The sequence below is a fragment of the Schistocerca gregaria genome, chromosome X, assembly GCF_023897955.1.
Source record: "Schistocerca gregaria isolate iqSchGreg1 chromosome X, iqSchGreg1.2, whole genome shotgun sequence".
NCBI lineage: Eukaryota > Metazoa > Arthropoda > Insecta > Orthoptera > Acrididae > Schistocerca > Schistocerca gregaria.
The window spans coordinates 97,847,281-97,874,702 of record NC_064931.1 but is presented as its reverse complement, the minus strand read 5'-3'; the positions used below and the strand labels follow the sequence as shown (position 1 = coordinate 97,874,702).

The window sequence follows — 27,422 nt, the reverse complement described above, 5'->3', positions numbered from 1 at the left end:
GCTGCAAATTTCCCCTAAAATGGCATAAAAATACGTATAAACACTTTCTAAGGTTGGTACCGTGTTTTACTGGGCTTCTACTATTGATTGACGTAGCATACAAAGTGTCTAATACGGGAAGAAGTTGCAGGATTGGCCACACAGAAATACTGCTGAGATGATTCGAAATTTATCACGTTTCGTGAGAATGGAAAGGCAGAATTCTTGTTGACATCAACGCTGAATAGATACTTGCTACATATCAAGTGAGCACTTGGGGCCTAAGGCACCTTTGCGACAGCACTTCAAGGATTACTGCCAAGAAATCGCTACTACATAATTCGGCGACCACCCAACCCTAGACCAAAGCTATGCTGCTGCACTTCACAGTAAATATCAGATGTCGTGATATCCACTTCCTTGAATGAGAATATTTCAGCCGCCACCTAACAGATAGTACTGCCTGCTTTATACACAGATCAAAAAAAAAAAATGGTTCAAATGGCTCTGAGCACTATGGGACTCAACTGCTGTGGTCATTAGTCCCCTAGAACTTAGAACTACTTAAACCTAACTAACCTAAGGACATCACACACATCCATGCCCGAGGCAGGATTCGAACCTGCGACCGTAGCAGTCTCACGGTTCCGGACTGCGCGCCTAGAACCGCGAGACCACCGCGGCCGGCTATACACAGATCAAAAAAAGTTTTGCATCACCCCGGTTCACGAACTCCTGAAGATATACGTTGACTGTGGATATTGTAACACAGACACAGTCCATTTGACTTTTCAGAGATGTCACTAAACCCGACCAAAGATGCAAACAACCATTCACGGGCAGCACCTATTAGAGGGAGGGATCCGACAGCGGATCAGTTCCAGTTATTCCACCAGGACGCAGGTACACGGTTCGTGTTGTTTGTCGTTCAACCATGACGAGATGGTCACGACCGCGGTTCTATCGCGTCCTCATTGTTACTTTGAACCAGGAAGGGCTCTCAACAAGGGCAGTGTCCAGGCATCTCGGAGAGAACCAAAGAATGGAGGAGATACAGAGGCATAGGAACTGCCGATGACATACCTCGTTCAGGCCGCCAAAGGGCTACTACTGCGGTGGATGACCCCACCTATAGATTATGGCTCAGAGGGACCCTGACAGCAGCGCCACCATGTTGAATAATGCTTTTTACGCAGCCACAGGATTTCGTGTTACGACAAACTGTACGCAGTAGGCTGTATGATGCCCAACGTCACTCCCCACGTCCATGGCGACGTTCACCTTTGCAACCACGACACCATGCAGCGCGGGACAATTGGGTCCAACAACATGCCGAATGGAGCGCTCAGGATTGGCATCAATTTCTCTCCACCGATGCCTTCAAAGAGACAATCGTCGGAGACGTGTTTGGAGGCAAGCCGGTCAGGCTGAACGCCTTAGACACATTGTCCAGAGAGTGCAGCAAGGTGGAGGTTTCCTGCGGCTTTGGGGTGGCATTATGTGGGGCCGACGTACGCCGCTGGTGGTCACGGAAGCCGCCGTAACGGATGTGCGATACGTGAATGCCATCCTCCGACCGATAGTGCGACCATATCGGCAGCATACTGGCGCGGTGTTCCTCTTCATGGACGATAATTCGCGCCCCCATCGTGCACATCTTGTGAATGACTTCCTTCAGGATAACGACATCGCTCGACTACAGTGGCCAGCATGTTCTCCAGACATGAACTCTATCGACAATGCCTGGGATAATTGAAAAGGGCTGTTGATGGGCAACGTGACCCACCAACCACTCTGACGGATCTACGTCGAATCGCCGTTGAAGAGTGGGACAATCTGGACCAACAGTGCCTTGATGAACTTGTGGATAGTACGTGGCGACGAATGCAGGCATGCATCAATGCAAGAGGACGTGCTACTGGGTATTAGAGGTACCGATGTGTACAGCAATCTGGACCACCACCTCTGAAGGTTTCGCTGTATGGTGATACAACATGTAATGTGTGCTTTTCATGAGCAATAAAAAGGGCGGAAATGATGTTTATGTTGATCTTTATTCCAGTTTTCTGTACAGGTTCCGGAACTCTCGGAACCGAGGTGATGCATCACTTTTTTTGATGTGTGTATGTGAAAATAAAATGTAACCAAACATGTAAAGAATCGCGAAGCGATCTGTACCAGTCAGGTTACATCCTCTCCTTGTCTCTTAAAAAGAAAAAAAGGAAAATAAAATTAAATAAAAATAGTAGATGCATTTTTTTTTCGTAGTACATTTGTGCGTGACTTTCTTTTGACACCGCAGAGAAACTGACCCATCCTACAGTTGTATGAGAAGAAGAAACTGGAAAGTAATACTGGCAAAAAAGAAAACTTCTTGTGCTTATCTAAATAAATGCAACAAAATGATTCTAAGGGACATTGACAAATTCAGACTCACGTAAAGCTGAAAATAAAAATACCTTCCTTTCTTTCCCGCAGTGACAATTGAGGCTTTTGAAAAATGACCGAAGATCAAAACAATTATCTGTGTGTATGCACAGTACCTTAAGCTCTATACATATCATTGGGAAAGGATGATTGCCTCTTATGTATATGTTAACATGATAAATACAAAACATCTGCATAAAATTAAAAGGATGTGAACAAATACCTATACGTAAATAAAAATCTCTCTATGCAAGCAGAACTTTCACACAACTTAATTACAACGTGGTAACAGGAGCTTCTTGCTTTTCTGTTTACTGAAAGTAACAGAGTGATTTGCCGATATAATGGCAAACAGTAATACTTACATATAATGTTGATGCATTCCACAAAAACTTATAGTTTAGCAGGATAACATACCAGCATAATGGCAAAATGAAGAAATATATATATATATATATATATATATATATATCTAAATTTAATTGTATGAAAATGACAACATTGTTTGTGCATGAAAAGCTAAGTATACAACAAAACTAATTGTTCAAAAAAATTAACATGCCAGCAAAATTGCATGTAATGAAGTTTTTGTTTAAAAATATAACTTGGTTGGTGTCCAAGCCAGCCGAAATTGATTGTAACACAGTAACATATTTTCCTATCTGGCTACCTTTTTGTAATGACTGACCCATCGGAATAAACGTGAACTCACGTTTAATAGTAAATTTTCACACTAGCTCATAACACTTGGTATAACACAATTTACGTTGCAGTCACAGGCAAAACAGTAATAATCGTTCCTTTACAACATTTTTTTTATATCAAGAAATTATAGTATTATACAAAATTGAATCCTTCTTGTCTTAACAGTAGAAAATGATTCCGGCGCGACTGTTCCGATCATTCTGCGATTTTCAGCTACTTTTCATGTTGGGCTGTTTTGCATAAAGCGTCTAATTTTCAGAATTGCTGTAGTTCTAACAACACTAAGCACGGAAAAGATAATAGGTATCCACTACTTATGAAACATAAAGCCTTTCATTCTGTAAACTTTATTTGTGTATGTTAAACATAATTTTTTTGGTATAGCAATACTGGATTTTGTGCTAATAGCCCATAAACATTTAGATTCCTGTACCATATATAATATGTTGTAAAAGTGGAGGGTGCTGGAAATAGGTGCACCTGCCCCAGTACCTGTGTCAATCTTAAGATTTCATTTGGTATTCCAAAGTATTATTACTATGGTGCTTGTGTTGTATAAACGTCCAGTAAGCACATAGCTCAGTAATCCTAAGCACACAAATATAATGATTGTTTTCTCAAATGTTCTACATAAAGTGCTACAGTAACATTAATATGAGTTGTCCGATGTGCATGTCTATATTTGTTTTATTCTTTTCAGCCCTGTAGCAGTGCAATGGGAAATGTAACAAAGACACCAAGTATCTTTCCTCTTAATTTAGCTATTCCAGAAACAGTTTCTTTTCATTTCCGTCAACTACTACTATGTTAAAAATACAGTATGTTCTGAGTTCTTTAATTTTTTTGTAGAGGCTATGATTTTCTCTATTTGTATAAAATTTAGAAGGATAAGTCTGAATTCATTTTTATATGAAGTGTAAGTCTAGACCATATGGCATGAAGAATATTTCTAGATTTTTCTTAGACGAGCCGAGTGGTCATAAGACACACTACAGGCTATTGTTTTTATAAAAAAAGGCGTGCCGCTGGTAGCGCGAAAATATGCTGCGGTGCTGGCAATAAGTTTTGAGTGAGGTTATGAGAGTTTTTACCAGACACCTGTTTGCCAGGAGAGCATTGGGCGATAATGATTTTTATTTGTCTTAGGGTCCTATGTTTTTTTTTTCTCTGTGCTACTTTGAACTGTTACGAAGAAGCCAGCAGGAACAATTGCCAGAATGGGATTTTCACTCTGCAGCAGAGTGTACGCTGATATGAAACTTCCTGGCAGATTAAAACTGTGTGCCGGACCGAGACTCGAACTCGGGACGTTTCTTTCAGGAGTGCTAGTTCTGCATGGTTCGCAGGAGAACTTCTGTTAAGTTTGGAAGGTAGGGGACGAGGTACTGGCAGAAGTATAGCTGTAAGGACGGCGCGTGAGTTGTGCTTGGGTAGCTCAGTTGGTAGAGCACTTGTCCGCGAAAGGCAAAGGTCCCGAGTTCGAGTCTCGGTCCGGCATACAGTTTTAATCTGCCAGGAAGTTTCAGAAACAATTTGTTTTTACCGTTTTCACCACTCACCAAAAACTTCATGTGCAGAGCCTACATCTCACTAACATGATTACAAAGAAAAACAAATGAAAGAGCATGAAGGACAACAGTATTAATAACGTATGTTTTTCTTGGGTGGGAGGAAGAGGGGAGGGAGTAACACTTTAAACCATATAGAAGTTTGATGATAGGATTAATTTTTTTGTGCAGAGTAGAACTTAACTGTGCAAACCATCTTGATATCATTTCTCTATTATTCACTAATATGTTAACTGTGGTGCTAGGCATTACAAATCGCATCGAAAATTTCGTGTTTACACACACTTTTTTTAAAAATCAAACATAATCAAATTTTATGATGGTTTAACAACTGGTTAGATAAAAATGTATTTAAGTAGAAATATGCCTATAGGAACCTCTTTCTATTTTGCAGCAAAAGTGAGGTATGGTGTGCACAAAGGGATGCTTACAGGAAAGAAACAGTCAGAGCAGACCAAAGGCGGATTAGCTGATGAGCCAGCCATTCGGGACCGCACTGATTGCGCAGGGCGTTGTCACCGTGTTGGTTGTGTTGTTAACATGACTACCGACGTAAGCTGCAGCAGCCTGTCTGACGTAAGCAGCGAGAGGGTCAACTCACTATATGAAGAAAATGCAAATCGCGGAAGGTATGACTAATTTTTCGCTTTGCAGGCAGAACAAACCGGGATTCCTTACAAATACTTTGTGGTACATATAGGGAAATCGCTGCTTTGCGCTCTTGGCATTTCTCTACTAATTCCTTATCGTCGCTTTAGCAATGTTTGTGATTTTGTCCACAATCTTCTGCTCGTGTGCAGAACAGACACCCTAGGTGTGTAGGCGACAGGATAGGCTGTGACTTTAGTGGTAATAATAAGAAGGCACAATTGACACCAATGTGATGTATTGAAAATAATGGATACAGAGCTCTTACATATGCGGAGGCATCGCGTAAAACTCCAGTCTCTCCGAGATTGATCTGAAGCGTGCTAAGATCAGCAAGAGGGAGACTGAGCACTAGCAGTACGGCACGTGGCCCTTCGCCTCCCTGCCATAGCCTCAGAAGGAGGATCGAAAATGTCGACACTATTACAATACTTAATAGTAATTATACTTTTTACGTCCCTTCACCTTCACAAAAGTCCAGATTTTGATCTTACTGTGAGCTTATGTTCTTTCCTTTTCTTTTGCGTGTGCCCGTTTCCCGCAGCGACGCAGGATCGGCGAGGTTAATCGGATTTGGCAAGGTTAATTCAAGCGGTGGCCAGATGCCCTTCCTGCTGCCACCCCGTACCCCCCGGGACGGAATTAGTGTACCACAACTGTCCGCATCTAGTGTAATCCATGGAATAGTGTGAATGTGTTCAGATGTCTGCGAGCTGTGTGAATGAGGCGGGACGTGGGGACCAGCCCGGTATTAACCTAGTGGGATGTGGAAAACCGCCTGAAAGCCACATCCAGACTGACCGGCACTCCTGCCTCCGTCGTTAATCCGCCGGGGCCGGCGCGCCTCGCCGAGTCCAGGAAGCAGCGCATTACCGCTCTCGACTAACCTGGCGGGTCCTTGCTGTGAGCCGGCCGTTATGGCCGAGCGGTTCTAGGCGCTTCAGTCTGGAACCGCGCGACCGCTACGGTCTCTGGTTGGAATCCTGCCTCAGCCATGGATGTGTGTGATGTCCTTAGGTTAGTTAGGTTTTAATAGTTCTAAGTTCTAGAGGACTGATTACCTCAGATGTTAAGTCCCATAGTGCTCAGAGCCATTTGAACCTTACTGTGAGCTTATGTCTAAGAAATAAATTATTAAACAAGAAGAAAAGTTTAATGGTGCTACATTCACACGACACAATTTACGGAGGTCAGAGAAAGCAAAGATAATAATAACTTTTTGTGACTGGTCTTCCGATGAGCAGTAGCTGTGGCTTGGCGGTGTGGCAAGTGACAGTGGACAGGACAGAGCAGCCAGCAGTCTAGTACTGGCACGTACATGAATGTGAGATCAAACTCGTACTACTCGTATGAGCGTAGCGACTGGGGAATTACTACATTATAATCCTACAGGGGGGATTATTGAACATTATGATTTAAAACTTTTAATTGATACAGAGGCGACAGAAGTTAACAGTAAATTCTCAGGTTTTTAAAAGTACCCATTTTGCTAGAAAAGACTTCTACATATTCCTGGGTTCTTCTCGCCTCTCTTCTGGAATATTCTGTATCTTGGAAATATTTACATCTACATCTACATCTACATCCATACTCCGCAAGCCACCTGACGGTGTGTGGCGGAGGGTACCCTGAGTACCTCTATCGGTTTTCCCTTCTATTCCAGTCTCGTATTGTACGTGGAAAGAAGGATTGTCGGTATGCTTCTGTGTGGGCTCTAATCTCTCTGATTTTATCCTCATGGTCTCTTCGCGAGATATACGTAGGAGGGAGCAACATACTGCTTGACTCTTCGATGAAGGTATGTTCTCGAAACTTTAACAAAAGCCCGTACCGAGCTACTGAGCGTCTCTCCTGCAGAGTCTTCCACTGTAGTTTATCTATCATCTCCGTAACGCTTTCGCGATTACTAAATGATCCTGTAACGAAGCGCGCTGCTCTCCGTTGGATCTTCTCTATCTCTTCTATCAACCCTAACTGGTGCGGATCCCACACTGCTGAGCAGTATTCAAGCAGTGGGCGAACAAGCGTACTGTAACCTACTTCCTTTGTTGTCGGATTGCATTTCCTTAGGATTCTTCCAATGAATCTCAGTCTGGCATCTGCTTTACCGACGATCAACTTTATATGATAATTCCATTTTAAATCACTCCTAATGCGTACTCCCAGATAATTTATGGAATTAACTGCTTCCAGTTGCTGACCTGCTATTTTGTAGCTAAATGATAAGGGACCTATCTTTCTATGTATTCGCATGACATTACACTTGTCTACGTTGAGATTCAATTGCCATTCCGTGCACCATGTGTCAATTCGCTGCAGATCCTCCTGCATTTCAGTACAATTTTCCATTGTTGCAACCTCTCGATACACCACAGCATTATCTGCAAAAAGCCTCAGTGAACTTCCGATGTCATGTCTATCTTATGGAGTATCTCTTCATGTTTTGTAGATTTCCATTTGCATCTCTTTGTGGTATCACAAAAAATGTTCAAATGTGTGTGAAATCTTATGGGACTTAACTGCTAAGGTCATCAGTCCCTAAGCTTACACACTACTTAACCTAAATTATCCTAAGGACAAACACACACACCCATGCCCGAGGATGGACTCGAACCTCCGCCGGGAGCAGCCGCATAGTCCATGCCTGCAGCGCCTTAAACCGCTCGGCTAATCCCGCGCGGCGGGGTGTCACAGGGAGAGGCAGACGCGCCCTCGCAAACCACCTTCTGTGGCGATGTTGCGATCACTTAGCATTGTGGTGGATCGCTACTGCTTGGCTCTGTTCCGTTGAAACAGACTGCAACGTCTCGTCTTCCAACAGCAAGATAAATTTCTCGTTTACACACATCTATCACAGTGTCATGCTGTTGCATGAAGTCCACAACCAAAATTACCATCTTGGTCAGGGGGGAAACTTGTACGAACGTTAGCCCCTTGCACTCAAAGGACAACCGAAGGTGTTGCTTCACTTCTAGTGTTTTGTCTTTCAGTGCTCATCTCACCCGTGTTTTCTGCAGTGGTAGTGCTAACCAATCTTCCGCCTGTTCACAGGCAATAAATGTGGATTCTGAGATTGCGTTAACAATATCACCTACTGTCGAAGTACTACGCTGTAGGATTCGAGATTGGGTCCGATTGATTGTTTTCAGTAACAAATACCAACTTTTTTACATTTATTTTTGTAAAATAACCTTGAAATGACATCACAGGTGACAACAAAACAGTTTTCAGTCATGAAATTCGTTTTGTATGAAAAACTTAAAACTTACACACTTAACACTTATACCGAAAAAGTCACATGAGCAACACCGTAACACTCATTACCACATTTGGAAAAACAGGTTAATGACAAAAAAAGAGTTCAAAATGATTATAGTATAGAAATCACACTTTTAGGAAGAGCGGTTCCCTTAAATAATTCTTCACTGGTTCCGATTATAAGTCGCACAGTCTTGTTAAACATGGCTGCTATTAACATCGGCCTGGTTCCATTACACATGTAGACTGGTAAACAATCAATCCTCATCGAGAAACGCTGCCGCCCATTAAAATTGCTACACCACGAAAATGACGTGCTACAGATGCGAAACTTAACCGATAGGAAGAAGATGCTGTGATAAGCAAATGATTAGCTTTTCAGAGCATTCACACAAGGTTGGCGCCGGTGGCGACACCTGCAACATACTGACATGAGAGAAGTTTCTAACCGATTTCTCATACACAAATAGCAGTTGACCGGCCTTGCCTGGTGAAACGTTGTTGTGATGCCTCGTGTAAGGAGGAGAAATGCGTACCATAACGTTTCCGACTTTGATAAAGGTCGGATTGTAGACTATCGCGATTGCGGTTTATCATATCGTGACATTCTGCTCGCGTTGGTCGAGATCCAATGACTGTTAGCACAATATGGAATCGGTGGGTTCAGGGGGGGTAATACGGAACGCCGTGCTGGGTCCCAACGGCATCGTATCACTAGCAGTCAAAATGACAGGCATCTTATCCACATGGCTGTAACGGATCGTGCAGCCACGTCTCGATCCCTGAGTCAGCAGATGGGGACGTTTGCAAGACAACAACCATCTGCACGAACGTTTGCAACAGCATGGAATATCAGCTCAGAGACCATAACTGCGGTTACCCTTGACGCTGCATCACAGACAAGAGCGCCTGCGATGGTGTACTCAACGACGAACCTGGGTGCACGAGTGGCAAAACGTCATTTTTTCGGATGAATCCAGATTCTGTTAACAGCATCATGATGGTCCCATCCGTGTTTGGAGACATCGCGATGAACGCACATTGGAAGCGTGTATTCGTCATCGCCATACTGGCGTATCATTCGGCGTGATTGTATGGGGTGCCATTGGTTACACGTCTCGGTCACCTCTTGTTCGCATTGACGGCACTTTGAACAGTGGACGTTACATTTCAGATGTGTTACGACCCGTGGCTCGACCCTTCATTCGATCCCTGCAAAACCCTACATTTGAGCAAGATAATGCACGACCGCATGTTGCAGGTTCTGTACGAGCCTTTCTGGATACAGAAAATGTTCGACTGCTGCCCTGGCCAGCACATTTTCCAGATCCCTTACCAATTGAAAATGTCTGGTCAATGGTGGCCGAGCAACTGGCTCGTCACAATACACCAGTCACTACTCTTGATGAACTGTGGTATCGTTTTGAAGCTGCATGGGCAGCTGTCCCTGTACATGCCATCCAAGCACTGTTTGACTCAATGCCCAGGGGTATCAAGGCCGTTATTACGAGCAGAGGTGTTGTTCTGGGTACTGATTTGTCAGGATCTATGCACCCAAATTGCGTCAAAATGTAATCACATGTCAGTTCTAGTATAATATATTTGTCCAATGAGTACCCGTTTATCATCTGCATTTCTTCCCGGTGTAGCAATTTTAATGGCCAGTAGTGTATATAGCTTACATCATAATTCATGACTAAAATGTACACCGGAAAAAATACAGTACCAGCCACAAGACAATAACATGTCACAACATCAGTTGAAATACTCGTAGATTTAAACAATAACGGATTCTGAAAGACAACGCAACCTGCTACATGTAACGTGGCCAGTACATAAAAAAGATACATCTGTTTCTGTGGAATTAAAACAGTACAATCACTGCAGCAGCTATCTGAGGGCAAAACTATCGGAACATCAGCTTACAACCCCTGATCGAAGCACTACCTGTCTAGGCAATTGTTAAACACTTTCATTCGCTCGCACGCGCCATGGGTTAGCTTGGCAGGCACGTTAGAAACGACAGTCTCAACCGCCCACATAACATAAGCGATCGACATATTTCAAACAGCAAGTCTGCACTTCCACCAATAGGATACGGGAGTGCCTCTTCACTCCACAGTCAAGAACGCTCCACTCGGCTCACAGTGAAGTTCTGGCACCACCTGGTGCTGTGGGATCATCGTTTCCGTCAGAGGGAGCAAAGGCCAACTCTGTCCAGCGGATCAATGTACCAGGATAGTGCCAACCTTGTTACAAAAACCAAAATCGTGCCACCCTCTGCACACCGTGTCCAGAGTATAGAAAACTTTTTATTGCCCCCTTTTTTTTAAAATATGACAGGACCCACCGCCATTTCGGTGTTGTCTATTTTGCCCAGAAGGTCACCCCTGATATCTTACTAATGCAGCGTGTTTATACACTAAGTTGTCGTCTGTCTTCTGTTTTTGTTTTGAACGGCCATTGTCGGTTAGTCACAGCCAGCGTGCTCCCTGCCGCCGTTGGATAAGCAGCTGCAGCAGCAAGTCGTATACTCTTAGCTCACTTATTTGTTACATATTTTAATTCTTAATTTCTTTGTGTGTTTTTGGTATTTGCACTGTATAACTCATAAATTTCTGGTGTATTATAGTATTTGAGAGTTGTAGCATCGCGTTTTAGTACCTGAATAGTGTAAAATCGCGTAGTCTCCTTCCACCGCCGAGCAGTGTGTCAGCAGTGCGCAAGTAGCAGCATTACTGTGTTTATTAGGCAATCTTGTATTTTAATAACCGTTTAAATTTTGTGTCGAATTGTTTGTGCTCTCTGTAGATTAGTTCAGACGTTCTTTGCACAGCAATTTTCAGCATGGATAGGGACTGCAACTGCTATGTTCGGATGCAGGCTGAGTTGGCATCCCTTCGCTCCCAGCTTCAGGCAGTGTTGGCTTCGGTCACACAGCTTGAGGCTGTTGTCAATGGGCATCACTGTGGGGGTCCGGATGGGGGTTTGTCGGGGACGGCCAGCTCGTCCCACGCATCCCCCGATCGGACTACGACTGTGGCTGCCCGGGATACTGCCCACATTGAGGCTGATCTCTCACCTGTGGTAGAGTGGGAGGTCGTCTCGAGGTGTGGCAGGGGGCGAAAGACATTCCAGAGGGCTGAATGGAAGGCCTCTCCAGTTTGTCTGACGAACCGGTTTCAGGCTCTGTCTCAAGCTGATACTGATCTTCGGCCGGACATGGCTGCTTGTCTTGTTCCAGAGATTGCCCCTAAGTCTGCAAGATCCGGCCGGTCGCAGAGGGTGGGCTTACTGGTAGTTGGGAGCTCCAACGTCAGGCGCGTAATGGGGCCCCTTAGGGATATGGCAGCAATAGAGGGGAAGAAAACCAATGTGCACTCCGTGTGCATACCGGGGGGGGGGGGGGGGGGGGGGGAGTCATTCCAGATGTGGAAAGAAAGGGTCCTTCCGGATGCCATGAAGGGTACAGGGTGCACCCATCTGCAGGTGGTCGCTCGTGTCGGCACCAATGATGTGTGTCACTATGGATCGGAGGAAATCCTCTCTGGCTTCCGGCGGCTATCTGATTTGGTGAAGACTGCCAGTCTCGCTAGCGGGATGAAAGCAGAGCTCACCATCTGCAGCATCGTCGACAGGAGTGACTGCAGACCTTTGGTACAGAGCCGAGTGGAGGGTCTGAATCAAGGGCTGAGACGGTTCTGCGACCGTGTGGGCTGCAGATTCCTCGACTTGCGCCATATGGTGGTGGGGTTTCGGGTTCCGCTGGATAGGTCAGGAGTCCACTACAAGCATCAAGCGGCTACACGGACAGCAGGGATTGTGTGGGGTGGATTGGGCGGTTTTTTAAGTTAGATGGCCTCGGGCAAGTACAGAAAGGGCAGCAGCCTCAAAGGGTGCGGGGCAAAGTCAGGACAAGCGGGGGCCAAGCAGCAATCGGTATTGTAATTGCAAACTGTCGAAGCTGCATTGGTAAAGTACCGGAACTTCAAGCGCTGATAGAAAGCACCGAAGCTGAAATCGTTATAGGTACAGAAAGCTGGCTGAAGCCAGAGATAAATTCTGCCGAAATTTTTACAAAGGCACAGACGGTGTTTAGAAAGGATAGATTGCATGCAACCGGTGGTGGCGTGTTTGTCGCTGTTAGTAGTTTATGCTGCAGTGAAGTAGAAGTGGATAGTTCCTGTGAATTATTATGGGTGGAGGTTACACTCAACAACCGAGCGAGGTTAATAGTTGGCTCCTTTTACCGACCTCCCGACTCAGCAGCAGTAGTGGCAGAACAACTGAGAGAGAATTTGGAACACATTTCACATAAATTTTCTCAGCATGTTATAGTCTTAGGTGGAGATTTCAATTTACCAGATATAGACTGGGACACTCAGATGTTTAGGACGTGTGGTAGGGACAGAGCATCGAGTGACATTATATTGAGTGCACTATCCGAAAATTACCTCGAGCAACAGAGAACCGACTGGTGGAGATAACATCTTGGACCTACTGATAACAAACAGACCCGAACTTTTCGACTCTGTAAGTGCATAACAGGGAATCAGTGATCATAAGGCCGTTGCAGCATCGCTGAATATGGAAGTTAATAGGAATATAAAAAAAAGTAATAGAAGGCAGATTTCAGACTACCTAACAGATCAAAACGAAAATTTCTGTTCCGACTCTGACAATGTTGAGTGTTTGTGGAAAAAGTTCAAGGCAATAGTAAAATGCGTTTTAGACAGGTACATGCCGAGTAAAACTGTGAGGGACGGGAAAAACCCACCGTGGAACAACAACAAAGTTAGGAAACTACTGCGAAAGCAAAGAGAGCTTCACTCCAAGTTTAAACGCAGCCAAAACCTCTCAGACAAACAGAAGCTAAACGATGTCAAAGTTAGCGTAAGGAGGGCTATGCGTGAATCGTTCAGTGAATTCGAAAGTAAAATTCTATGTACCGACTTGACAGAAAATCCTAGGAAGTTCTGGTCTTACGTTAAATCAGTAAGTGGCTCGAAACAGCATATCCAGACACTCCGGGATGACGATGGCATTGAAACAGAGGATGACACGCGTAAAGCTGAAATACTAAACACCTTTTTCCAAAGCTGTTTCACAGAGGAAGACCGCACTGCAGTTCCTTCTCTAAATCCTCGCACAAACGGAAAAAAATGGCTGACATCGAAATAAGTGTTCAAGGAATAGAAAAGCAACTGGAATCACTCAACAGAGGAAAGTCCACTGGACCGCAAGTCTCTAGAGGAACGGAAAGTTCCAAATGATTGGAAAAGAGCACAGGTAGTCTCAGTCTTCAAGAAGGGTCGTCGAGCAGATGCGCAAAACTATAAACATATATCTCTGACGTCGATCTGTTGTAGAATTTTAGAACATGTTTTTTGCTCGCGTATCATGTCGTTTTTGGAAACCCAGAATCTACTCTGTAGGAATCAACATGTATTCCGGAAACAGCGATCGTGTGGGAGCCAACTCGCTTTATTTGTTCATGAGACCCAGAAAATATTAGATACAGGCTCCCAGGTAGATGCTATTTTCCTTGATTTCCGGAAGGCGTTCGATACAGTTCCGCACTGTAGCCTGATAAACAAAGTAAGAGCCTACGGAGTATAAGACCAGCTGTGTGGCTGGATTGAAAAGTTTTTAGCAAACACAAAAGAGCATGTTGTTATCAATGGAGAGACGTCTACAGACGTTAAAGTAACCTCTGGCGTGCCATAGGGGAGTGTTATGAGACCATTGATTTTCACAATATATATACATGACCTAGTAGCTAGTGTCGGAAGTTCCATGTGGCTTTTCGCGGATGATGCTGTAGTATATAGAGAATGTGCAGCATTAGAAAATTGTAGCGAAATGCAGGAAGATCTGCAGCGGATAGGCACTTGGTGCAGGGAGTGGCAACTGACCCTTAACATAGACAAATGTAATGTATTGCGAATACACAGAAAGAAGGATCCTTTATTGTATGATTATATGATAGTGGAACAAACACTGGTAGCAGTTACTTCTGTAAAATATCTGGGAGTATGCGTGCGGAACGATTTGAAGTGGAATGATCATATAAAATTAATTGTTGGTAAGGCGGGTACCAGGTTGAGATTCATTGGGAGAGTCCTTAGAAAAAGTAGTGCATCAACAAAGGAGGTGGCTTACAAAACACTCGTTCGACCTATACTTGAGTATTGCTCATCGTTGTGGGATCCGTACCAGATCGAGTTGCCGGAGGAGATAGAGAAGATCCAAAGAAGAGTGGCGCGTATCGTCACAGGGTTATTTGGTAAGCGCGATAGCGTTACGGAGATGTTAAGCAAACTCAAGTGGCAGACTCTGCAAGAGAGGCGCTCTGCATCGCGGTGTAGCTTGCTCGCCAGGTTTCGAGAGGGTGCGTTTCTAGATGAGGTATCGAATATATTGCTTCCCCCTACTTATACCTCCTGAGGAGATCACGAATGTAAAATTAGAGAGATTCGAGCGCGCACGGAAGCTTTCAGACAGTCGTTCTTCCCGCGAACCATACGCGACTGGAACAGAAAAGGGAGGTAATAACAGTGGCACATAAAGTGCCCTCGGCCACACACCGTTGGGTGGCTTGCGGAGTATAAATGTAGATGTAGATGTAAGGCGATGATAGTCGTGGGATACCTCCTAAGATCCTGTCGGACCTACATTTGCCCTGCGTAGTTGAGCAACTCGATGTCGCATGGACTCAAGAGATCATTGGAAGTTCCCGGCAGAAATACTGAACCATGCTGCATCTATAGCCGTCCATAATTGCGAAAGTGTTGCCGGTACAGGATTTTGTGCACGAACTGACCTCTCGATTATGTGCCATAAATATTCTGTGGGTTGCATGTCGAGCAATCTGGGTGGGCAAATCGTTCGCTCAAATTGTCCAGAATAGTCTTCAAACCCAGTGACATGGCGCATCGCTGTCTGGGAACAAGAAGTCCATGAATGGCTGCAAATGGTCTCCAAGTAGCTGACCATCACCATGTCTACTCAATTATCGGTTTACATCACACCATTATGAAGCCACCGTCAGCTTGCACTATGCCTTGTTGACAAATTGGGTCCATAGCTTCGTGGATCTACACACACTCGAATCCTACCATCAGCTCTTACCAACTGAAATCGGAACTCATCTGACCTGGCCACGGTTATCCAGTCGTCTAGGGTCTAATCGATATGAACACGAGCTCAGGAGAGGCGCTAGAAGCGGTTTAGATCTTTTACCACGTTAGAAAGTGCAATGTTCAGACTTATCCAGAAGTTAGATCCTAACGCCCCTCCGAGTAAACTTCCCTACTATCAGGTTGTAGCTTTGCAAACTAGCTATTAAGACCAACATGTGAATGCGCTAACAGCTAGGTATAAATTCTTTAATTGTAAAAAAGGTCAGAACAAACCTATCATGACTGGGGAACAAATTTGCAGGGTATGACGAGGAAATGCAAATTCTAATGTGCTTGTGGTGCTTTATATTCAGATGTTATGTTGCATGATGTGCTCGTGTACAATGTTCCTTATGTCAAACTAAGAGAACAGATTTTGAAACAGTCCGATCCATCGTTTCAGCAGGGAATGCAAATACTAGATCAGTACGATTCAGGTGCCCTGTCAGCCGATACATTTGAGCACACAGCTATTTTTCGGGTAGAGTCCCTTGTTTGCGACCGGCCCATTTGGCAGTGGCAGCTTGTGCTCGCCACATCGAGTAAACAACGCTCCACGCAACATAAGCAGCTCGCTAAACAAGCGGCTACACAGGCAAACAGAATTAAGTCTTGCCCTCAGTATTGTTCACAGCACAGACGCGAAGACCACCCTCCCGACAAGTCCAGTGTAATGCGTGTGGCAAGAAAGAACATGTACACTCTGTATGTTTACAAAGGACGAAACATAAGAATTCGGCTCACTCACAAAAATCTAGTCACAAGACCCATGTCATTAAGGCAGTGTATTCCAAGACTGCTGCAGGCATTTGCAAAACTAGCAAGCGAGCAGTTTCTTCAGCGCTACGCCAGTCCAAAAATTTTTTTCTCATTTACTTCTTTGCGGGAAACATGTGAAATTTCAGTTAGGTACGGATGCCTCTGTCACATTTCTGAATCGTCACACTTATGAACTGTTAGGCTCCCCATGCCTGTCTCAAACTAGCATGCAACTGACAGCTTATAATGGACAAGACATTCCCATTCTCGGAGAATATAACCTCTACAAATAAAGGTTTGACCTTTTATTAGAAAAGTATAATGGCAACATGATCAAATTTATCCCTTAAGGATGGAGCTTCTCCATTAATGGAGCAACTATGTATCGTTCGCATACGCGAACAGTGACTTTTACGGTGCTAAAATCACGTGACTGTGAGAACATATTTGGTCTTGATTCATTTGATTTGTTTGGCTTTAACATTCAGAACAATGTCTTGTCAGTGTCTGCATTCCATGCACAAGACAGTGTAGCTAGCTTGCTAAAAGAATTCCCCGAACTCTCTTCTAAAGATTCAGGTAAGGGTAACAATTTTGTTGCACATATTACTCTGAAGGACAATTCTCAGACGAAATTTTGCCGGGCCTCAACTCTTCCCATTGCAGTACGGGACAAAGTCACTGCCGAACCTAAGGAATTGCAAAATAGCAGAGCTATTACGCCCATACAAGCTAGTCAATGGGCAAGTCCACTGGTTTTGCTCCCCAAACCTTCAGGTCGCATCCTCCTCTGTGTTGACTTTTAGTCTGCAGTCAGCCCACAGACGGTGATTGATACTTGTCCATTGCCACATCCAGAGGATCTCATGCACAAATTAGTCACTGGTTGTTACTTTCAAAAATTTATTCGCGCGACGCATATCTTCAAATACCACTATATGTAGAATCTCAAAAAGTGTGTGTTGTGAACACTCATTTGGCTTATTTAAATATTTGCGTTTGCCTTTTGTCAGTGCTCCCGCACCCTCCATTTTCCAACGGTATTTGGAACAGTTGACTTCTCGAGTAACAAACTGCTCAAACTATTTGGACGATATTGTCGCAGCAGGTCATAGACCTGAGGAACACATTGCCAATTTGCGTGCTTTGTGTCGTATGTTATCTGATGCAGGACTAAAGTGTAGACTGGACAAGTGTGATTTTTTTAAACCTGAGTTGCAATATCGTGGTCATTTCATAGACAGTCAAGGTGTACATCATCTTCAGTCACATTTGTTAGCCATACGTGACCTGGCAGTTCCTTCCAATGTCACAGAATTGCAGTCAGTCTTATGGAAAATGAACTGTTGTATTCGATTCATACCGAATGCTGCACATATCGCAGCTCTCTTGCATCACAAAAATGTCCCATTTGTTTGGACAAATGAGTGCTAAGAAGCGTTTCAAAAACTTAAAGATGAATTGCTCAGTGATCGATGCTTGGTTCACTTTGATCCTGACAAACCGGTTCTTGCAGTGCTTTCACACAGAATTGGTGATAAAGACAGGTCTATTGCTTTAACATCAAAAGCTCAGTGTAATTATTCACAAACAGAAAAAGAGGCACTGTCTATTGTGTATGGTGTCACCAAATTCCACCACTACTTGTATGGCAGAAAATTCTACTTAGTAACGGATCACAAGCCTTTGCAGTCCTTGTTTCATCCGACGAAATCGGTTCCTGTACGAACTGCCCAAAAATTTCAAAGATGGACTTTGTTGTTGTCTCAATACCAGTACGAGATTGTGTGGCGTTCGACAGCTCAACATAGCAAGCGGACTCGCCCTCACGTCTTCCGATTGGCCCTGATACAGAATTTGACGCTTCTGCTGCATCTTGTTGTCACATCGATGCTCACAATTCTGAATCGCTTCAATCTTTTCCGCTGAACTACAGGGAAATTGCGCAGACCACGGAGGCTGATGCAGATTTCAACATTTTGCTCACATACGTTCGCACATCTTGGCCTCGTTCCTTGCATAGCATAACGAACAACGTAGTGGGCCGATACTTTGCACGTCGGCATAGCCTCGCTATACAGAAAGGATTGATTCTTGTTCAAAATGACAGTGGACAGTCACGTGTGTTGATCTCTAAAGCTTTGCAAAAAGAAGTATTGCAGTTACTTCACCAAGGAGACTGGGGGATTTTCGTACGAAACAGTTACACTGTACTTGGCAGGGTATGGACACCTAAATAGAACAGATGACGTCTCAGTGTCACGCATGTGTAGAAAATCAGTCCGATCCGCCACAAAAACTCTCTGCTTGGCCTAAGTCTCATTAACCATGGTACCGTATGCACATAGACTGCCTTGCGGTCTGAGGCGCTGCAGTCATGGACTGCGCGGCTGCTCCCGGCGGAGGTTCGAGTCCTCCCTCGGGCATGGGTGTGTGTGTTTGTCCGTAGGATAATTTAGGTTAAGTAGTGTGTAAGCTTAGGGACTGATGACCTTAGCAGTTAAGTCCTATAAGACACATACATTCGAACATTTTTTTGCACATAGACTGCGCGGGAGCTTTTTGGAATACTCAATGGCTAATTGGGGTTGACCCGTGTATCAAGTTTCCTTTTGCTGTGCCAATGAACTCGACAACGTCACGTAGCACAATTCAGGTGCTGTCCTCTATTTTTTGCTTTGAAGGTTTATCTGAAGTCATAGTGTCTGACAACGGCTTTTAGTTCACTTCAAACGAATTTGAAACGTTCTGTGAACGCAGTGGTATACAGCATCTAAATATTGCACCGTTCTATCCACAGTCAAACATATAAGTGGGCTAAAAAGTAACTTAAAGTTAATAGCACTGCTTTCCTTAAACCATTGGGCTATTCTAGGACGTTCCTCCAGTTCTGTGTAGTATACAATGTGGGCCATGTAACAGTCATCAAATTTCTTCCGGTCGCAGTGGAAACTTACCCTTCTTGTTCATTTGAATAGCAACAAGACGGGTTAGTAAAAGCAAATAGACTCTACACCCAACTGGAATCAAACGTACAGCAATGCATTTCTCTGAAATTTGGCAGACCTTGTTTCTACATATGGTCAGTAGAATACCTGCTCAAACTTAAGATGAATGTCATTTCGACAGAGTTTTCACAATCCATCCTGCTTTATCTTAAGTATTGCTCCAAAGCAGCTAGTTTCACTGTAAGCTCTCTCCAGCTCTATGAAAATACGACTTTTGGCAGTACACTCGGTTGCACTTTTGTTAACATTTTCTGTCATTTTTAATGTAATCTGCAGAAGTGTGAAATGTAGCGAGGGAACACTGGTGAATGTTTTTCATGTTAGAAATTCTTCGTAAAAGGGAGAATTGGACATTTCAACAATCAACAGTCGCATGCCAGCAGTTGAACGCCGTCGTAGGACAAGTTATATACAAAGATTATTCACTTATTTACCATGTAATCCATTCGCTTATATTGGTGTCCACTTAATACTACCGTACTGCACAATACTGTTTTAAAAAATTCGTATTCAGTGATGTGTCCTTTGCCTGTGCTACATTAATTTAACGAGGCACTTCAACGTCATTGTGCGGATGTAATTAAATTATCTAGAGAAATATTTGGAATACTGACAATAAATGTGTCCGCCGCAGAGGGCATACAAACAGACTGGTAATATGGCGACTGTAAGTTGGCATTTAATTTATCGATTGGTAAATATGGTCTAATTAACGCTTTCTTGGCAGTCTTATACATTACATCAACAATTGCTTGTAAGTATTTAAACACTTACCTGTAACCCAGTCTAAATGCCAACATTGTATTAATTTTTTTTTCTTGCAGTTGAGACTTAACGACCTTCTTTCTCATTATTCAGTGTTCAATGCATTTAGACTCAATGTATTCAGACTCTGTGAGCGTCAAAATAAACCCATTAAATCAAATCTCTCGAAAAGATAATCTGACACATATTGTTTCTCTGATACTAATTGCTCACATTTACCTAAAACGTAGATCACATCAAAAAGGGCATTCACAGATGTCTGAAATGAAAATTATCAATGATTATAATAACAGTGGCGATGAAACATAAAAGAAATCCTAGTTTCGTGGTGCTTCTAATATTATAAGCTGCAAACACAGTTTTCTCCTTGTAAGCGTCACGAAATATTTCTTCTGCGAAGGTCAATATTTTGCCTCAGTGTAATGTGTCAAGTAATGATGAATGAACGCAGGGACACGCTATGGACAATAAGCGATGTCTGCGCGGAGACGCAAAGCGGAGGGCGTGTAAGATAAGGCGGTGAAAGCGACATTGGATGCTGTGGTGTAACCGCGGCCGGCCGGCTTTCGACAGAAGCGGGGCGCCGATTTCGGTCACGCCCCGGGGCTGAAGCCGGGGTCACTCCAAATAGATCGCTGTAACGCGTAGACGCACTGAGCTCAGCTGCCCGCCACGCAGGCGTGGTCAATTTTGAAAGAGCGCCCGATTACATCAACTGGACGTCCGGCCAGGTATATAAGACCCACCCGGGCCCAGAGAAGCCAACAGTCAGTTCACATCCACCACAATGGCAGTCACGGTAAGCAGCACTCTTGCTCTTACATTGTGCTTGTTTCTCTTCCCGTAGCATATTGCACTTTTTTCTTGGAGTCTGTCCAACTGTAGTATTGCAGCCATCTTGTTACAGTCGTCTCTCCGTGATCGGTTAGTCGAGACCTATAGCTGTCGTGATCTTCCCGTAAATTACTTGGGGCGTCTATGCACTAGGACTCACCGAAATGGATGCGCCCTCGTCGTCAACGTTATACCTAAATTGCTGTGCAATGGTAATGAAACTGTGGCAGATTAAAGCTATACACCGGATCAGGTTTCAATCTCGGTTCAGCGACTTCCACGGGCATTTCTCACTCAGACTGAAGCTATAGAACACGTTTCGTGGGCAAAGCTTCAATCTGTCGCCTCTTCTTTATGCATTCTAAGTTTACAGCATCTCCTGCACATTGTTCACACAGCTAGCCCCTTTGGAAAGACGTAGGCTATACTGTGGAATATGTCCAAGCTACAGTCCAAGAGTCTGTTTTCAGTTTGCATAGAAATTTGCATTGTATCTATAATTGATTTTAAATTATGGTTGATGGTTCTGGAACGCAGTTAGAACCCTAGGGCCGCGAACAATTATATATTTGCAGGAAGTTTCCTGATAGCGTATACTCCGCTATAAAGTGACACTGATTTTGGTGACAGTTAACGATTTTCTGGCGCTTATTGTTTGACCACGGTGACGAATGTATGTGAAATGTGTCCTCCTTAAATTACATCCCACTTGACAGGACGGTGAATGAAAGACAACTACTTTTTTCCTGGGTGTTTTTCAGGTTTTTCACAGGCCTCTTTTTTCTTACTATCACTGTACAAAATTTATGTTAATTACTATCCGTGTCAGAAGCTCAATCAAACTTTCAGTCGCTATCAGATATGATACAGATTTTTTTTTGATAAGTAAATTCCTAATACACAGGAATATAGCGAAGTAGTTTATGTGATCTACAACGAAATTTTCGGTAAAAATTATAATTTTATTGTATGTCAACACTCGAGCCGGAAATACACTACTGGCCATTAAAGAAGAAATGCAGATGATAAACGGGTATTCATTGGACAAATATATTATACTAGAAGTTAAATGTGATTACATTTTCGCCGGCCGGGGTGGGCGAGCGGTTCTAGGCGCTACAGTCTGGAACTGCGCGACCACTACGGTCGCAGGTTCGAATCCTGCCTCAGGCATGGATGTGTGTGATGTCCTTAGGTTAGTTAGGTTTAAGTAGTTCTACGTTCTAGGCGATTGATGACCTAAGAAGCTAAGTCCCATAGTGCTCATTTGAACCATTTGATTACATTTTCACGCAATTTGGGTGCATATATCCTGAGAAATCAGTACCCAGAACAACCACCTCTGGCCGTAATAACGACCTTGATACGCCTGGGCATTGAGTCAAACAGAACTTGGATGGCGTGTACAGGTACAGCAGCCCATGCAGCTTCAAAACAATACCACAGTTCATTAAGAGTAGCGACTGGTGTATTGTGACGAGCCAGTTGCTCGCCCACCATTGACCAGACATTTTCAATTGGTGAGAGATCTGGAAAATGTGCTGGCCAGGGCAGCAGTCGAACATTTTCTGTATCCAGAAAGGCCCGTACAGCACCTGCAACGTGCAGTCGTGCATTGCCCTGCTGAAATGCAGGGTTTCGCAGAGATCGAATGAAGGGTAGAACTACGGATCGTAACACATCTGAAATGTAACGTCCACTATTCAAAGTGCCGTCAATGCGAACAAGAGGTGACCGAGACGTGTAACCAATGGCACCCCATACAATAACGCCGGGTGATACGCCAGTATGACGATGACGAATACACGCTTCCAATGTGCGTTCACCGCGATGTCGCCAAACACGGATGCGACCATCATGATGCTGTAAACAGAATCTGGATTCATCCGAAAAAATAACGTTTCGCCATTCGGGCACCCAGGTTCGTCGTTGAGTACACCACCGCAGGCGCTCCTGTCTGTGATGCAGCGTCAAGGGTAGCCGCAGCCATGGTCTCCGAGCTGATAGTCCACGCTGCTGCAAACGTTGTATAACTGTTCGTGCAGATGGTTGTTGTTTTGCAAACGGCCCCATTTATTGACTCAGGGATCAAGACGTGGCTGCACGATCCGTTAAAGCCATGTGGACAAGATGCCTGTTATCTCGACTGCTAGTGATACGAGGCCGTTGGGGTCCAGCACGGCGTTTCGTATTACCCTCCTGAACCCATCGATTCCATATTGTGCTAACAGTCATTGGATCTCGACCAACGCGAGCAGCAATGTCGATAAACCGATAGGCTACAATCCGACCTTTATCAAAGTCGGAAACGTGATGATTCGCATTTCTCCTCCTTACACGAAGCATCACAACAACGTTTCATCAGGCAACGCCGGTCAACTGCTGTTTGTGTATGAGAAATCGGTTGGAAACTTTCTTCGTGTCAACACGTTGTAGGTGTCGTCACCGTCGCCAACCTTGTGTGAATGTTCTGAAAAGCTAATCATTTGCACATCACAGCATCTTCTTCCTGTAGGTTAAATTTGGCGTTTGTAGCACGTCATGTTCGTGGTGTAGCAATTTTAATGGTCAGTAGTGTAATTTTAAGTAAAATGTCACTAAAGTACTGTTAATAGTCCTTATTTATTATGTTAGCAGTTACTCCTACATTTAATCTCGTAAATAAAAAAGCAATGGAATATGCCAGAAGTTTCAGGAATGTGTATTTGCTTGTCCACTGTTGTTATACAAAGCATAAGCCAACAGAAGGTGAGCATTTACAGATTAACTTCATTTATATAATCAGAATGACAAATGCAAAATGAATGACAATGAAACAGTTGCCTCTTCTAATATTTCTTCCACATTATTACGACTGTATTCGAAATCGCATAACTGCTACTCTGTTAACTTTGCTGTTCGGTGCAATAACGTATCAGAATGAATACACAGAACGTTATATTTATTTATTGTCAACAAAGTATGAAAAAAATTAAACCATCATCGTCTGAACATATCACGAGCCTCTCATAATAGTTCGAAAACCTTCGTCATATTTACGTAAAAGGCATTGTTCCTATGAAGCAAATCATAATGTATTGTAGATGGCACTGTTTTGGGAAAGGTAGTTTCTCACAGGCAAGAGAGCTAAAGAAAGCCAAAGTAAGCAGATGCGATTAGAAACCTAAAGACCATTGTAATAACAGATGTTGTTCCAGAATTAACACACAGTTTAATAAGAACACAGCTCTGCCAGAGTTGTGATAACCGTTCTAAATCGTTCAATCCATCAATCAGCTTTGAAATTTTATTTGATTCTGACGTAAGTCATCGCTGTCAAGAATTATAGAGCAGAGTAGGTGGTAAGACAATTTGCATTGGAGAGTATAACAGAATCTAAGTTACTGTCCCGTTTCTAATTTATGGGGTTATTTTAATACACTTAAGACTGTTAGATGCCTATTTTCAGACTACTGCTTCAACGAATTACTATTTATTGACGCTGAAATGTCTACGTTAAATCTCTAATCAACCAGTCTCGAATAAGCAAAAATATGGTTTGCATGAAGCTTATTGTGTCAGATCAAATTTCTAGGATTCTGTCATTTTCACACAGATTGCACAGTTTCTCGAGACATTCCATACGGAAAACATATCTTTATAGGTCAGAACAATAAACAAATAATATTTTTTGGAACTCTAGGTGAAGCATGTGCTAATACAATAAAATCGGTCATTGCAGTAGCTTCTTCCCCTGCCTTTCAGTCTTACAACATTCCACACACCAAGATAAAATAAGCTACGTAGTGCATATCAGGCGCAACGTGATCCGCGTTAATCAAATAGCTACAGTTTCTTTAAGGAGTTTCATACACAGTATTAGAAAAACAACCTTCCTACGAGGCAAATAAAGGTAATATAACAATTTGATCACCAAGAGACACAGAGTTTGCTAATCAGTAGGCTAAGACAGAATGAAGCATCAGGTTTAGCAGCTGAGAAGAAAACTGCTCTAGTTGATTGGTTGGTTAATTTGGGGGAGGGAATCCACCAGCGAGCTCATTGGTCCCACCTTTTTGGGGAAGGATAGGAAAGGGAACCATCCCGGCATTTGCCTGAAGCGATTTAAGGAAATCACGGAAAATCTACATCAGGCTTGCCGGACTCGGGTTTGAACCGTCGTCCTCCCGAATGCGAGTCCAGTGAGCTATCCACTGCGTCACCTTGCTCAGTAAAACTGTTTTAGTCCGAAGGTAGAAAGAGGTCTGCCAGTAAAACTGTCAGCGAATACACTTGATTTCATCAAAAATTTTCATCTTTCTTAGGCATACACGAAGCCTTTCATTGAGAACTAACAATAGCCGACGTGTTTTTATTTCCCCTTGAAACTGGGAGCATGTGTGAATGCTCTGAAAAGTTAATCATTTGCATATTACAACCTCTTCTTCCTGTCGGTTAAATTTCGCGTCTGTAGGACGTCATCTTCGTGGTGTAGCAATTTTAATGGCCAGTAGTGTACTTTCTGAGGTCCCTGCGTATCTAGATGTAAATGTAGATGGGCAAAAGACTGCGGTCGTCTCCCTAAATATACTGCATAAATTCGCTTTTAAATATCTAGGAATTGAGATAAAAGGTAGTCAGAATCTCCCTCATCCATTGTAAATGGTGTCCGAGGAGGAAAGGGACAAGCCGAAAAAGTTTATGGCACGCATTAATTAAGCGGATAGTGAGAGAGTGTCGTTGACCGCAGCTGTTGGTCCTGGCCGGAGCGCTGTCCGTGGCGAGCGCGGGTCTGCTGGGAGCCCCCGCCGTCGTGGCACCCGGAGCGCCGCTGGCCGCCCACGCCTACGCCGCCCCCGCCTACGCCGCCCCCGCCTACGCCGCCCCCGCCTACGCCGCCCCGGCCGTCGCCGTCACGCGCGCCGCGCCCGTCGTCGCCAAGGCTGCCGTCGTCGACGACTACGACCCGAACCCTCAGTACAGCTACGCGTACGACATCCAGGACGCGCTGACCGGCGACTCCAAGGGCCAGCAGGAGACCCGCAACGGCGACGTGGTGCAGGGCAGCTACAGCCTGGTCGAACCCGACGGCTCCCGCCGCACCGTCGAGTACACGGCGGACCCCGTCAACGGCTTCAACGCCGTGGTGCACCGCGAGCCCGTGGTGGCCGCCAAGGCTGTCGTCGCCGCCCCCGCCGTCGCCAAGGTGGCCGCCCCCGTCGCCTACGCCGCCCCCGCGTACGCGAAGGTGGCCGCCCCGGTCGCCTACGCCGCCCCTGCGTACGCCGCCCCTGCCGCCTACGCCGCTCCCCTGCACACCAAGGCCATCCTCGGCTAAACGACGCTTCTTCTCATCCGTCTTCCTCACGCATTTATGTTAATTCACGCATTAAATTATTATATATTTGTAAATAAAGGAATTGCACAGTAAACAATTAGTCCTTGTCGTAAACTTACAAAACCGTACACGGACTCAAGCTGCGAGCAAACAGATTCGACGATTTCAGTAACTGCTCCGAATTTCTTAATCTCCACCTATGGGCAATACTCTATTTTTGGAGCCGGCCGGTGTGGCCGAGCGGTTCTAGTGGCTCCAGTTTGGAACCGCGCGACTGCTACGGTCGCAGGTTCGAATCCTGCTTCGGGCATGCATATGTGTGATGTCCTTAGGTTAGTTAGGTTTAAGTAGTTCTAAGTTCTAGGGGACTGATGACCTCAGATGTTAAGTCCCACAGTGCTCAGAGCCATTTGAACAATTTTTCTATTTTTGGTTTTTGATAAATATTGTTGTTGCTGTTGTTGTTGTTGTGGTCTTCAGTCCTGAGACTGGTTTGATGCAGCTCTCCATGCTACTCTATCCTGTGCAAGCTTCTTCATCTCCCAGTACCTACTAAATTAGTGATCCCTTGATGCCTCAGAATATGTCCCACCAACCGGCCCCTACTTCTTGTCAAGTTGTGCCACAAACACCTCTTCTCCCCTATCCTATTCAATACTTTCTCATTAGTTATGTGAACTACCCATAAAATCTTCAGCATTCTTCTGCAGCACCACATTCTCTTCTTGTACAAACTACTTATCTTCCATGTTTCACTTCCATACATGGCTACACTCCATACAAATACTTTCAGAAACGACTTCCTGACACTTAAATCTATACTCGCTGTTAACTAATTTCTCTTCTTCAGAAACACTTTCCTTGCCATTGCCAGTCTAAATTTTATATCATCTCTACTTCGACCATCATTAGTTATTTTGCTCCCCAAATAGCAAAACTCCTTTACTACTTTAAGTGTCTCATTTCCTAATCT

At 44.2% G+C, this 27,422-nt stretch overlaps 1 protein-coding gene and 1 non-coding gene across 2 annotated transcripts in view; both read left to right on the top strand.

The window, feature by feature from the left end:
• LOC126297919 (cuticle protein-like) overlaps positions 1–26,549 on the top strand; it is a 43,266-nt gene extending 16,717 nt beyond the window's left edge. The window contains exon 3 of the mRNA XM_049989234.1: positions 25,862–26,549. Within this exon, the coding sequence (XP_049845191.1) occupies positions 25,862–26,449 (588 nt within the window). The 3' untranslated portion in view covers positions 26,450–26,549. The remainder of the gene's footprint in view (positions 1–25,861) is intronic.
• Trnas-cga (transfer RNA serine (anticodon CGA)) lies at positions 4,535–4,609 on the top strand. Its single transcript has one exon. It is a non-coding gene; the product is annotated as a tRNA-Ser (tRNA).
• Positions 26,550–27,422: the final 873 nt, after the last annotated feature.